Consider the following 12807-nt stretch of genomic DNA (forward strand, 5'->3'; position numbering starts at 1 on the left):
AAACAACTTACAGTTACAACAGGCTTCTCAAACAGTTCTTGTGCCTCGCTAACATCAGGGTTGTCAGCATTGTCTGCAATGACATGGGTGACCATGTCAGACAAATAATTGATTAGCTTTGCACCCCCATCAAGAAGCAGTTTTTTTACCTAAAATAAGAGAAAAATGTACTGCATTAATACATTTGTACATCTTTATATGAGCTAAGATATTATGGCATATAAAGTAATTTCAGACAAATTTACATAATGTGTTGTATACACAGCAAACATAATTTGAAAAAAACACAATGTGGCACAACTTTCCTTAATGCCAATAAAAATTGCTTGGACATAGTAGTATTTAAATCATAAATCTACAGACTGGTAAACAAAAACAACTTAAAAATAAAAAAACAGAATACTGAGTGCAAGTAAGCTAGATATTAATGTGATAACATAATCCATCAAGACAGGCTATTATTATAACCATAATAACAAAACCATAAGAGATAAAACTAACAGTGATCTAATTCTATTAATGGACAAACACATTATCAGCCAAGTACTCCCTTCCATTCAAAATATAAAAATAATATAAAAGACATTTTTGAGAAGTTCATCACAAATTTCACCATATCATTAGCTAACAAAATGTCTTGTCCAAAGAAGACTAACAAAGAAAGTTAACTAAAACATTAATCCTAAATTTCATCACATGAATAAATGGCAAGGTACTTTGTCATGTATAATGTAACTAAACTATGACAACTGAAGGTCATTCTTCCATTGAAAATCTTCACATAACACTACAGCTACATTTTGTATCACAAACACTTTGAGTCAGGGAAAACGATAACAAAAAATTGCATAACCAAGGTGGTTACAAGATGCAAAAACTTTCTCTTAATCTATTTTAGTTTAGAATGCCTAATTTCATTCAACTTATGTTCAGGTTTGCACTTTTGTTCAGGTTTTTAACATGCACATTACAAAAATCATTAACTTAAAAGAAGTACTGATAAATTTGTTTCCTGTTTAAGAATACTATTATTCTACCTTTAGCAAGTTTATCTAAAGGACAAAAATACATTTGAACTAAAGTAATAAAATTTTAATTACTTGATCTACAAACTTATTTAATTAAAAATTCTGACACTATTAAACATGAAAAAATTCTTGCTATTCAAGTTAAAACCACAGTTAAATTATATATTTTTTTTAAATTCCATTAAAAACTGTAAACTTTCATAATCCTTTGGGTTGGTTGGTTGGTTGATTTAGTGTTTTGTGGCACAAAGCAGCTCCAGTCATCTGATAAAAAGTTAAAAGTAAATTTAGTAAAATTCATAAAAGGAAGTTAAGGTAAAACAAAACAAAGTTTAAAAAAATACACATAAATAGCATAAAACCAATGTTTACATCTCGTCTACAATGTTAAGAAAAAACTACAATAATTCAAGTTTAAAGGACTTTCTGTAGCATAACTATAATTATCATAACTCACCAGAAAGACCAACAGGTAAGTACAAAAACCACCATCAGTCATCAGAAGTTTGCCTTTCCAGTCCTGGTTCTGAATTAGTTGACAATATGGCCATTTTCAAAAAGAAAAGTAATAAAACTTCTAAAAGACTTGTGGCAAAATTATTATAACTCACCAGAATGACTAACGGATAGTTCAAACAGCAGCGTTAGTCACCTGATGTTGGCCTTTCCAGTCCTGGTTTCAAGTTATTCAATGTCACGACCAGTTTCTAATTTAAAATCAAACTAGATGAACTGTGATTTTTAAAAGGAAGTCACATTAAAAAGGTGTAATGTATAAGTTCCAAGGACTCCAAGTTCCTGTAGAAAAGAATGGGAAAGTGTCGAATCCACACGAAACTGGAATCTCCTGTCCATTAAAGTTTTAATAAAAATGGGCAAATGGCCACATAACCCATAAATACTGCTGGCCAAAATCTTAAGGCCAATGAACATAAAGAAAAAATATGAGTTTTGCATTGCCAGACTCAACCACTTATTCAAGTAGAGCTTCGAAAGATGAGAATAAGAAATGGGAAAACAAAAGTAAAAAACTTGTTTAGCATTTAATAGGGAAAATGTGAACACTATGAAATTAGCCTAAATACTAGTTGGTCAAAAGTTTAAGACCATACCAAAAAGAAATCCTAAACAGGGTAGGAAATGCCCAACAAGAGGTCTCAGTAGTGAGTTGCACGGCCATCATTGCGAATAACTTCAAAAATTCGCTTTGGCATGGTTGATATAATTGTTTGCAGAAGGCTGGCTGGATTGCTATTCCAAGTGGTAAAGATGGCTTCACAAAGATCATGAACTATTTGGAATTGATATCCATTTTTATAGACTTCCCTTGCCATCCACCCCCTAACATTTTCAAAGGGGTTCAGTTCGGGCGAACACGCTGGATGGTGCAAAGAATCATTTTATTTGCCATGAAAAAGTCCTTTGTCCTGCAGACATTGTGAATTGCAGCATTGTCCTGCTGAAAGATCCAGTCATTTCCACACAAGCAAGGGCCTTCAGTCAATAAGAATGCTCTGTCCAACATGCTAATGTAGCCAGCTGCTGTTTAATGCCTTTGTATAACCTGAAGCTCCATTGTTCCATGGAAGGAAAAAGCACCCCAGATCATGATGGAATCTCCTCCACTGTTTCATGTAAAAAATGTCTCCAGTGGGATATCCTTATTGGGCCAGTAACATTGGAAGCCATCTGTACCATCCAAGTTAATTTTTTTCTCAACAGAGAAGAAAACCTTCATCCACTTTTCTACGTCCCATGTTTGGTGCTTCTCAGCAAAGTTTAACCGAGCTGTTTCGTGGTGTGGAAGGAGGCTTGGTATTTGACGACGTTTATGGTTTTTAAAGCCATTCTCTCATGGATGCAGTATTATTGTTCGTGAGCTGCATTCTGTGTCTGTAAGGGCCTTAATCTGGTTCAACAATCGGCTGGTGTCTTGCCGGACAACCCGTTGAATCCTCCTGCTCAACGCTGGCAAAATTTTCTTGGGCCAACCACTTGAAATTCTCCTTTCGTAACCCTCAGGGTCTTTTAAGAAATTTGCAACAGCAGTTTTACAACGCCCAATCTCATCAGCGATGGCATACTGAGAGAGACCTTGCTTTTGCATCTCGACAATTCTGCCACGTTCAAACACTGTCAACTTTTTAGCCTTTGCCATGTTTTTACCCAATATAACACAGGAGAAGTCAGTGAAAGATGTTGACAACGCTAATGCTTGAACACAAATGACTAAATTTTGTTACGTGTTTACCGATTAATGCCTTGTTTCAGTATGGTCTTAAACTTTTGACCAGCTCGTATTTAGGCTAATTTCATAGTGTTCACATTTTCCCTATTACATGCTAAAAAAGGTTTTTATTTTTATTTTCCCTTTTCTTATTTCCATCATTTGAAGCTCTTCTCAAATAAGTGGTTGAGTCTAACAATGCGAAATGCATATTTTTTCTTTATGTTCATCGGCCTTAAGATTTTAACCAGCAATGTATGTATGGAGGTCTCACAGAATGCCATGTTGTATCATAAGCCTTCTCAATGTCAAAGAATACTGATACAAGATGTCGTTGTTTGAAAAAGGCTTCTCTGATTGATGTTTCAAGTCGAATCAGGTGGTCCATGGTGGAGTGCTGTTGTCGAAACCCACACTGGGTGGGTGAGAGGAGGTTATTTGATTCGAGGAAGTAAACAAGACAAGCATTAACCATCCTCTCTCAGGTTTTACAGAGACAGCTCGTCAAAGCAATTGGATGGTAGTTTGAAGGAATCTTGGGATCCTTTGCAGGCTTAGAGAAAGGTAGGACAACAGCCTGTTGACAGGCATCAGGAAAAACATTCTCCTGCCAGATACAGTTACAAACAATCTAAAGAATAGCAAGAGAAGCAGGAGATAGATGGCACAGCATGTCAAAGTGTATATCATCAAGTCCAACTGATGTACTGCCAGACCAATGAAGGGCCAGTTTGAGTTCCACCAGTGTAAAGGGACGATTATAGTCATGGAGAGAATTAGCTCAAAAGGAAAGAGGTGATTGCTCTGCCCGAGTCTTGATGGCTAAGAAGGTGATGGAAGAAGCAGAAGTGCTAGATACCCAGCAAAAGCTTTCAACTAGAGTATTGGTGATGATCCAGGTATCAGCTACTTCCTGGCCATCAGAGAACAAGATCGAAAGGGGGACAAAATTATATTGCCCACTGACCTTTCAAATCTTGTCCCATATAACTTTGGAACTGGTGGTGGAAAATACGCCAGTTGTAAACTTAATCCAAGATTCCTTCTGGCTTTCACATCTTACTCACCAAACATGTGCATGGTCCTGCTGGGAAGCAACAACGTTTGAGAGCGTGGGATATCTACGGAAAGTATCCCAGGCCCATGTGGCAGGCAGGATTCCACCATGGACGATGATACAGTAGAAAACGTGTCAAGGTTTTAGAAATACATCAAGCAGCTGCTTGTATAATACAGTCAGTTACTGCTGCCACACAGTTGTCTATTGATGGCTTACAGACAATGGCAGGATCAATTTCTGCAAGAGCAGAGAAAGAGAGCCAGGTTACCTGATCCAGCTTCCACCAGGGCAAGTGGATCAGATGGCATTAACCACGGCCTGTCTCTCTCAAGATTATGGAAAAATTATTACTGCCTTGTGGATTACTGTCAACACTCCATAAAAAATGGAAGAATAATGAAGGGGAGCAAATTGAGAGATTAATAGCAGTAAAGGACTGACTAGATGCATGGAAATAAGTAGAAGAACCAGTATTGAAAAGAGAAAAGTTGTGATCAGAGAACATATGCTCTACAGAGCAACCCCTCCTATCAATATCAGCACTTCCCCAGAGGGTGATGTCTACTAAAGTCCCCCAGGATGAAAAAGGGAGACAGCAACTGTTCAATACGAGCATCAAGGTTTGATTGATCATATGTCTCTCCAGGCAACAGGTAGAGAGAAAAAACAGTGATGGTATAACTCAAGGAAACACGAATGGCTACAGCCTCCAATGGTGTCGAGTGGCAAAGACAGGGTGGGCACATGCTGATCAACCAACAGTGCCACCCCTCCATGCACTCATCCATCACACAGCCTCTCATTTCTGTACAAAGAAAACTGTTGAAGGGTGACTGTATCAGCAGGTTTCAGAAATGTTTCTTGTAAGGAAAGACAAACAGGATGGTAGGAAGCAATCAGTGTTTTGATATCATCCAGATTGGAACGTAAACCTCGACAGTTCCATTATATTAGGGTAACCACTTTTATTTACGTGTGGGTGTTTCCACCAATATGTCACCAGATCGAAGCTTCTTTACTGACTTTGGAGAGCCAGTAAATCCCTCTAGTCCCTTCTGAATGAAAAAGGGAGACATCTGCCCAAAAGGTTTGTCTGAAAGAGAATGAGGTACAACAGGTGGTACAGATGGTGAGGATTGCTGCTCAGAATTTTCAAGACATGGTAATTTACCTATGGACTGTTTTTTCACTATTTTATTAAGATTTTTAATTGGAGTATCCATAGTAAAGAAAAGGAAATTTCTGTGCCCACTGACTCCACCCACCATGGAGCCCTATGAGGGGATGCACTACAATGTCAAACAAGGACACTACAGCAACGTTAGGGTTTCATGAGCACTATACACAAACACCAGCATCACACACAAATGTCCACAACACCTGTTGAGAACATCCAACACTGGTACTTGCTTGATCCTAACCCAAGCAGACCAGCTGATTGACTCAAGGGAAACCATTCCAAGGCCTCCCGTCTTCAGGAATTCAAGGCCAAAGAGGTGCGTTAGGGTTGGACCCTTCAACCACGAGGATCCTCTCCTCCCCTCCACAGATTGCCATGCACGGCAAACACGTGGGTGGATGTTTGGATCCCAGAGGAAGTAAACTGAAAGAACAGAGCCTTCCCTGGGAGGTCCCCTCATGATGTACAGAAATCCACACTGAGGGGAATCCTTTGGGGAAAATATTTATAACAATTATTTTCCTGGAAAAAATTAAAAGTATTCCATATCCAATGCTTTAGATAATGCTAATTCTGTTACAATTAAGGACAAAACTAAAAATATATAACATAAATGGCTATTAGCTCACAAACTACTTACTTTATCATGGTCTTCTATGTCATCAACAATATAAAACTTAACATCCTTAAACAGATCTGGCTTCATTTCAATATTATACATAATAATCCTTGAGCTTCACCTTCAATCTCTGCACACAAAAAAACATAAAAACCTAATGAATATATTACTTCATCAAGTAATAATTTCCATATGTGTATGTAATTAGTGGTGATTCTACATGCAAATATGTTCCAGTTCCTTTTATCAAGTTTTCCAGTTGACTGCCTTGAAAAAAATTGGCTAAAAAATGTTACTATAATATAATATTAATTTTATACATTTACTGGCTAGAAAATATCTAACAGGTTATGCCTCATTTCTTTCACAAACAACCAACTTTCCAACTTAACAGGTTTCAGTATGTTTTTATATGTTTATTTAGATAACTCTCGTATTTGTTTATATATTCCAAGCTCTGAATTGTCTATAAGTAAGACCTTACAAGTTAGAAACTTAATCTGTCTTCTTAAAGACATCAACCAACAAAGCTGTTAACGTGGACTTCAAAATCTTGCATGCCACCAAGTGCAAATAAAGTGAAAATTAAAATTCACCATTTTAATGCAATACAGTACAATTCAGTATTAAAACTTAAAGATGACATTTTATTCAAAAGATAGTAAAATATTTAAATAATTTAATTTCTGTATTTTGGTGTATAGTTAACATATTAAGACTTGAAATAAATGACCTTGTATTTGATTAGAATTCATTATTTAAACCATTTCAAGTTTTGTACTGTCAGTTTTGTGTTTTAGTGAATGCTCCTGAAGAAAGTGTAAAGTGAAACATTTTAGTGCTATGAAGTTCTTAGTTTTTGGTATTAAGGTTTAAATCATTCTTTCATTAGATTCTTCCATTGTGACAAATATACTGCTATAATATGGATCCTGAAATGTGTCCAGTCACACGATAGCTTGTTAAACACACTTGCCTGTTTTCTTCTGATAATAAATAGGAAGAGAATACACTCCTGGCATGCCTCCTTAAATTATTAGTATTTCTTACTTCCAATAAAATATAATCTTTAAAAAATTTGTCAGTCTTTCAGTTAACTTTATAAGCCTTTCACATACAACAACAAAAATTGTTTTTAGTGAAGTATTTTTAATAAACTAAAATAAAGATTTGTCCAAGAATATATTATTTGTTTTTGAATAATCCCATTGAGTGCAAAATGATATTCACATTAAGATTAAAAATACTTATCTCAAAAATCTCAAATTTCTTTTGTGTAATCCATGAAACCTCCTAAATGAATTTCAAACTTTTTTCAGTAAAATTTTTTTATATTATCTGTCATTTTCTTTGTCCTCACTCAAAACAGAATCATCAATCTGACCAACCTCTTATCAACCAAAAGAATAATAAAAATATCAAATAAGTCTAAATTACTATTATTTCCATTCTAGAATGACTTCAAATTTTTACATGAAACTTCATTTGTAAATCCCACATAGCTTTAAACTTGTAACAGTGTACATTTAATTATATTTAAAATTTATTGTCCTTTACATCTTGTCCAGCTACTTTTTGTACCAGTATAAGTTCTAAATCACTTTGGGAATAGGCAGCTCATGTTGTACTATCAAATTGCATTAACTACGAGCTACTCTTAGCTGCTAGAGTACATGTTTTATGAAATATTTTTATTATATTATTACTACTTTACTTAATCGAACTAAACAGTTACATATTTTTATATTTTCATTACTTTTATGATAACAAATAAAGAATAAACATGAAAAGCAAGAACTAAAATACAGAACCAATTTCCTTTTTTCTTGCTATTGACTGTCTACATACAGACTATTCAAGCCAAATACTCAATATATTCATGGACAAATCTTTATTTCATTTTATTAAAAATATTACACTAAAAAAACATTTTTCTGTACATTAAAGACTTATAATATTAAAAGAAATACTGCCAAGATGTGCACATTGTGAAAATATACACATTGTTGAAAATTAGAAGTATTAAATCTAAGCCTTTAAACAAGTACAAAGAGGTCATGTGATCATTTATATAGACCAACCTCTTGTTGAGAGAGTTAAGCTTACTTTCTATGCTAATGGTAGTACATAATTAAATAATGTGCCATACAATGCAGACTAACAATATTAAAAAGAGGACAATTTCCTATAACAATCACAGTTTCTTTGCCTTTCTGAATACACAAAAAAGAGCCATTACAAGTGCTTACAAACTAGCCATTGTGATTCCTGTGGGAACCAAAGTTGAATTAGATGTGAAACTAACTATTCTGTGTTTAGAACTCAACATTACAAAATGTGTCTTTGATAGATTAAAATCTTGACTTACTATTGGTTATATGTAATGTATAATTAAACATAAGAGAAAACTATTAACAAATTCTCAAACACGTCGGTATGTCAGGAAGTGTCTGATTTTCTATTTGATAGCTCTACCAACCAAAATTGAAGGATATAAAAATTATGAGTTGTCTAAGCAATGATAATTTTATAGTGAATAATTTATATTTACTATCACAGTTTCCTTGGGGAGGGAATGTGGATAACACAAAAGTGAAAAGATACCTACAGAAAATTTCATATGAGTCACAATAGGCTAAATTCAGTATTTGTAAAAATATTGTCTTACGATAAAGACCTTAAAACTTGTATATTATTAAAATAAGGATATTAGCTAAGATTTTATGCTACACTAATTGGTGTAATAAAAAATAGCAGCTTAATAAAAAAAATCTAAATGTGGGATATTGTGTTATGTGCAATAAAAGATACCTGTGACAAGAGGGTTAATTTGGCAGAAGGAGGTGTTCAGATACACAGAAGTATTCAAGAGAAAGAAACACACAAAAGTTCTTGATTCAGTTTGGATTGTAACAGTTGTAAAATTCCAAATCTTCATTTTTAAAAATCACAGAATTATTATTATGTATTGTTATTCTAGATTACTACTTTTCTAGAGTAAATTTTAGCAGTTACAAAATCACATCAAATGATTTGCTAAAAGCATGGCTTATTTTCAGAGAGGTGGGGTGAGTATTTTAGATATCAGGTTGGATGGCAAAAAAGTTTGTGTTACTTTGACAGAGTGGAGGTATAAGATGGGTCAAATAATCCCATAGCAATAAATTGATTTTTTTTTTATGCCAATTATTTCCTGATGAATATATTTCTAGGAGCTGCTGAAAAGACGCGCCTCTAATATGCTGTTTATCTATTAAAAATACAAAAATATTGTACTGATTATGGTATCTACTGTGTGACATGTTAATTTGACTGTTGCACTCAGAGGTGTAACTCTGGTGTAAAAGGTAGGTGGGGACAACCTCTTATCTAGGGTAAGCATGAAGGTATTTATCAAAAAAAGAAGAAAAACACACTACATCCGTGAAAAGGTTTGGGGGTCATATCACTCTATTATGCCTACTGTTAATTTTTTTCATAATGAGTAATTTTCACATTTTCAAATAAGACCCAAAACTAAAGTGCTTTTGAAGAGCTGGCTATTTTTCTTAAGGAGAATAAAGCAAGATAGCAATTTTCATAGCACTGAAGACAACTTAATTTTTGTGAAATGGTTGGTTAGTTGATTTATTGTTTTATGGCACAAAGCAGCTCGACTATCTGTGCCAAACATCTAGTAAAAAGGTAAAATTAGTAAATTTAGTAAAATTCATAAAAGGAAATGAAGGTAAAACAAAACAAAATTTAAAAACATAAAAAGCATAAAACCAATGTTGACATTTAGTCTGCAACGTTAAGAGAGAAATTACAGTAAGTGAAGTCTTGAAGGACTTTCTTTAGCATAACGGTAATTATCATAACCCGCCAGGAAGACTAACAGGTAAGTACAAGAACCACCGTCAGTCACCTGAAGTTGGCCTTTCGATGTCCTGGTTTCGAATTATGTATCATTATGACCATTTTCAAAAAGTAAAGTAATAAAATTTTAAAAGACTTGTAGCAAATTTTAATAATAACTCGCCAGGATGACTAACAGGTAGTTCAAATGGATACTTCAAACAGCAGCATTAGCCACCTGAAGTTGGCCTTTCCAGACCTGGTTTTGAGTTATTTAATGTTATGGCTAGTTTCTAATTTCAAATTGAACTAGATGAACTGTGATTTTTAAAAAGGAGCCACATTAAAAAGGTGTAATGTATATCTTAAAAAACTTAAATAGCATTAAAGAGATTAATGGCCTTTAAAAAACTAAAAACATTACCAAAGTGGACAGTATCACCATCACCAATAACACTAACATTATGGACAAACCTTGGGAGAGAACATGTTTAAAATGGTGCCATCAATGTGAATCATAACGATGACAAGAAAGTAAAATATGGCTTACTGTGATCTGAGTGTTACACAGACTACATGCTGGTGCATCAGTTCCAGATATGTATATGTATTGTGTCAAAAGGAATAAGTTAATCAGATGCAAAGTTGATCCTTATATGTATTGTGTCAAAAGGAATAAGTTAATCAGATGTAAAGTTGATCCTTATATGTATTGTGTCAAAAGGAATAAATTAATCAGATGTAAAGCTGATCCTTATATGTATTGTGTCAAAAGGAATAAATTAATCAGATGTAAAGTTGATCTTTATATGTATTGTGTCAAGAGGAATAAATTAATCAGATATAAAGTTCATCCTTATAAGTATTGTCAAAAGGAATAAGTTAATCAGATGTAAAGTTGATCCTTATATGTATTGTCTCAAGAGGAATAAATTAATCAGATATAAAGTTCATCCTTATATGTATTGTCAAAAGGAATAAGTTAATCAGATGTAAAGTTGATCCTTATATGTATTATGTCAAAAGGAATAAATTAATCAGATGTAAAGTTGATCTTTATATGTATTGTGTCAAGAGGAATAAATTAATCAGATATAAAGTTCATCCTTATATGTATTGTCAAAAGGAATAAGTTAATCAGATCTAAAGTTGATCCTTATATGTATTGTGTCAAAAGGAATAAGTTAATCAGATGTAAAGTTGATCCTTATATACATTGTCTACTCCTTCCAACATAAACAATTTTGAATATTTTTTCTTTCTCATCTAATCTGAATAGGGATATGAATATTCCCAAATTGCAGTGTAGTATCCAATAATTTCTTTAGTGTACTTAAAATGTGTTTATGAATTTAGAATCTTACTTTGTGACCTACTCTGTGTACTTATTACTTCTCTCATCTAAGAAGTATTACTGCTGTTTGAAAATAAGGGTTGACCATCACTGTTATGTTCATCATAACATATAATGATTATTTAACTGTACTGAAAAGACAAAGTTCTCAGATTTTCTTATATGAACTTCAATTTTAAGAATAAGAAGGATACTGTAAATTCGTACAAGATTGATGTTCTCAATACAAGAAAGATAGTTACATGAAGGGAAAGAGTGCAAAGAAAAGGGCCTCTAGAAGTACTTATAGTAGTTTAAGCCATGAGAGACTAAGCTTTCCCTGAGACACAGAAGAGTTATAGGTGGCTTGATTCAGGTGCAAGAACTTGTTAAAAATTTAGTAGGCAACCTCTTTGATGAGAAATTTGGAAACAGAAATGAAATAGTAGGAGTAACAAGCTCAAAATTATTTTGAAGTTAAAAACCTTTAGAATAATTTGACAGACAGTACGTTTTATGCTAGTTACACCATTTTAAACTTTTGTTGGATCTGTATATGGATGTACACGAATACCCCAGGTTATCTGGTCAGGGACAATGACTAATCATGAAGGAATGCATGTAAACAGTAAGGATGGATAAAGAAAACTCTCCAAAATACACATTAACTACAAAACACTTTAAATTTACACCAGTAAATGCCAACTAAATAAGAGCAAACAGAATAAGCTAAAAGAAAGCTACCTGCAGGTATAAACCCAATCTTCCTGTCAAAGACTGAATGAGATTCAAGTGTGTAGATAAAAGATGTGGATGAAGAAGGGTAGGAGATAAAGGAGGAGCCAGTGGAGGTAAACATTAGAGCTGAAGAAATTGTGGAAACCATGGATGAGCTGGACATTCAAAAGCAATCCAGTGGTGGGAAAAGACCATCAAGATCTACATCCTTCCAAATAAGGTCAGCATCTACAGGAGGAACTGTAGGCAAGAAATGAAGAAAGAGGCCAATTTTTTAAATGTTCAATATCCTAGAGTATAAACACAGATATAAACCCATGCCAGATTGCCTGTGACCTGTAAACATGACTCCCAGTGTGGTATCATTAGCTTCAAAATACAACTGGAATAAGCTGGGATAAATGAAGACAAATTTCAGACTACAGAAAAACCAAAAAGTTATATAATAAACGAAGACCTTTTCATAAGTATACTACATATGAATATGAAACAGTAAAGAATGAAAAAAACTAACATCATCCAAGTACATGCACTGACTAAACAAGAAGTGATAGTTTGATAGAGGTGCCTAAAGGGAGTCACATGTCACAAATGTACCATACTCTTATTGGTGGAGAAGTGATGTGTGATGATTTACGTGAAACATGGTGGACTCATCTGATTGTGATAGGAGGCAAAATGCTTGTAGCAGCAATGAATGAAAATAACTAATCTTGTGATCGAAGGGAAGTTAAGTTTCAAAAACTGAATTTAATAACAACAGTCTCAACTGATATCCACTCTTA

General features: G+C 34.0%; 1 protein-coding gene across 4 annotated transcripts in view; it reads right to left on the reverse strand.

The window, feature by feature from the left end:
• LOC143253408 (PAX-interacting protein 1-like) overlaps window positions 1-12807 on the reverse strand; it is a 50319-nt gene that overhangs the window by 32596 nt on the left and 4916 nt on the right. For 3 of the 4 annotated variants that reach the window (XM_076507250.1, XM_076507247.1, XM_076507246.1), the window contains exons 2-3: window positions 6136-6244; window positions 12-149 (exon numbers count right to left, since the gene is read on the reverse strand). In XM_076507250.1, the coding sequence (XP_076363365.1) occupies window positions 12-149; window positions 6136-6216 (219 nt within the window). In that variant the 5' untranslated portion in view covers window positions 6217-6244. The remainder of the gene's footprint in view (window positions 1-11; window positions 150-6135; window positions 6245-12807) is intronic. The other variant, XM_076507249.1, reaches the window with a different exon arrangement.

Source organism: Tachypleus tridentatus, chromosome 6 (assembly GCF_004210375.1).
Source record: "Tachypleus tridentatus isolate NWPU-2018 chromosome 6, ASM421037v1, whole genome shotgun sequence".
NCBI lineage: Eukaryota > Metazoa > Arthropoda > Merostomata > Xiphosura > Limulidae > Tachypleus > Tachypleus tridentatus.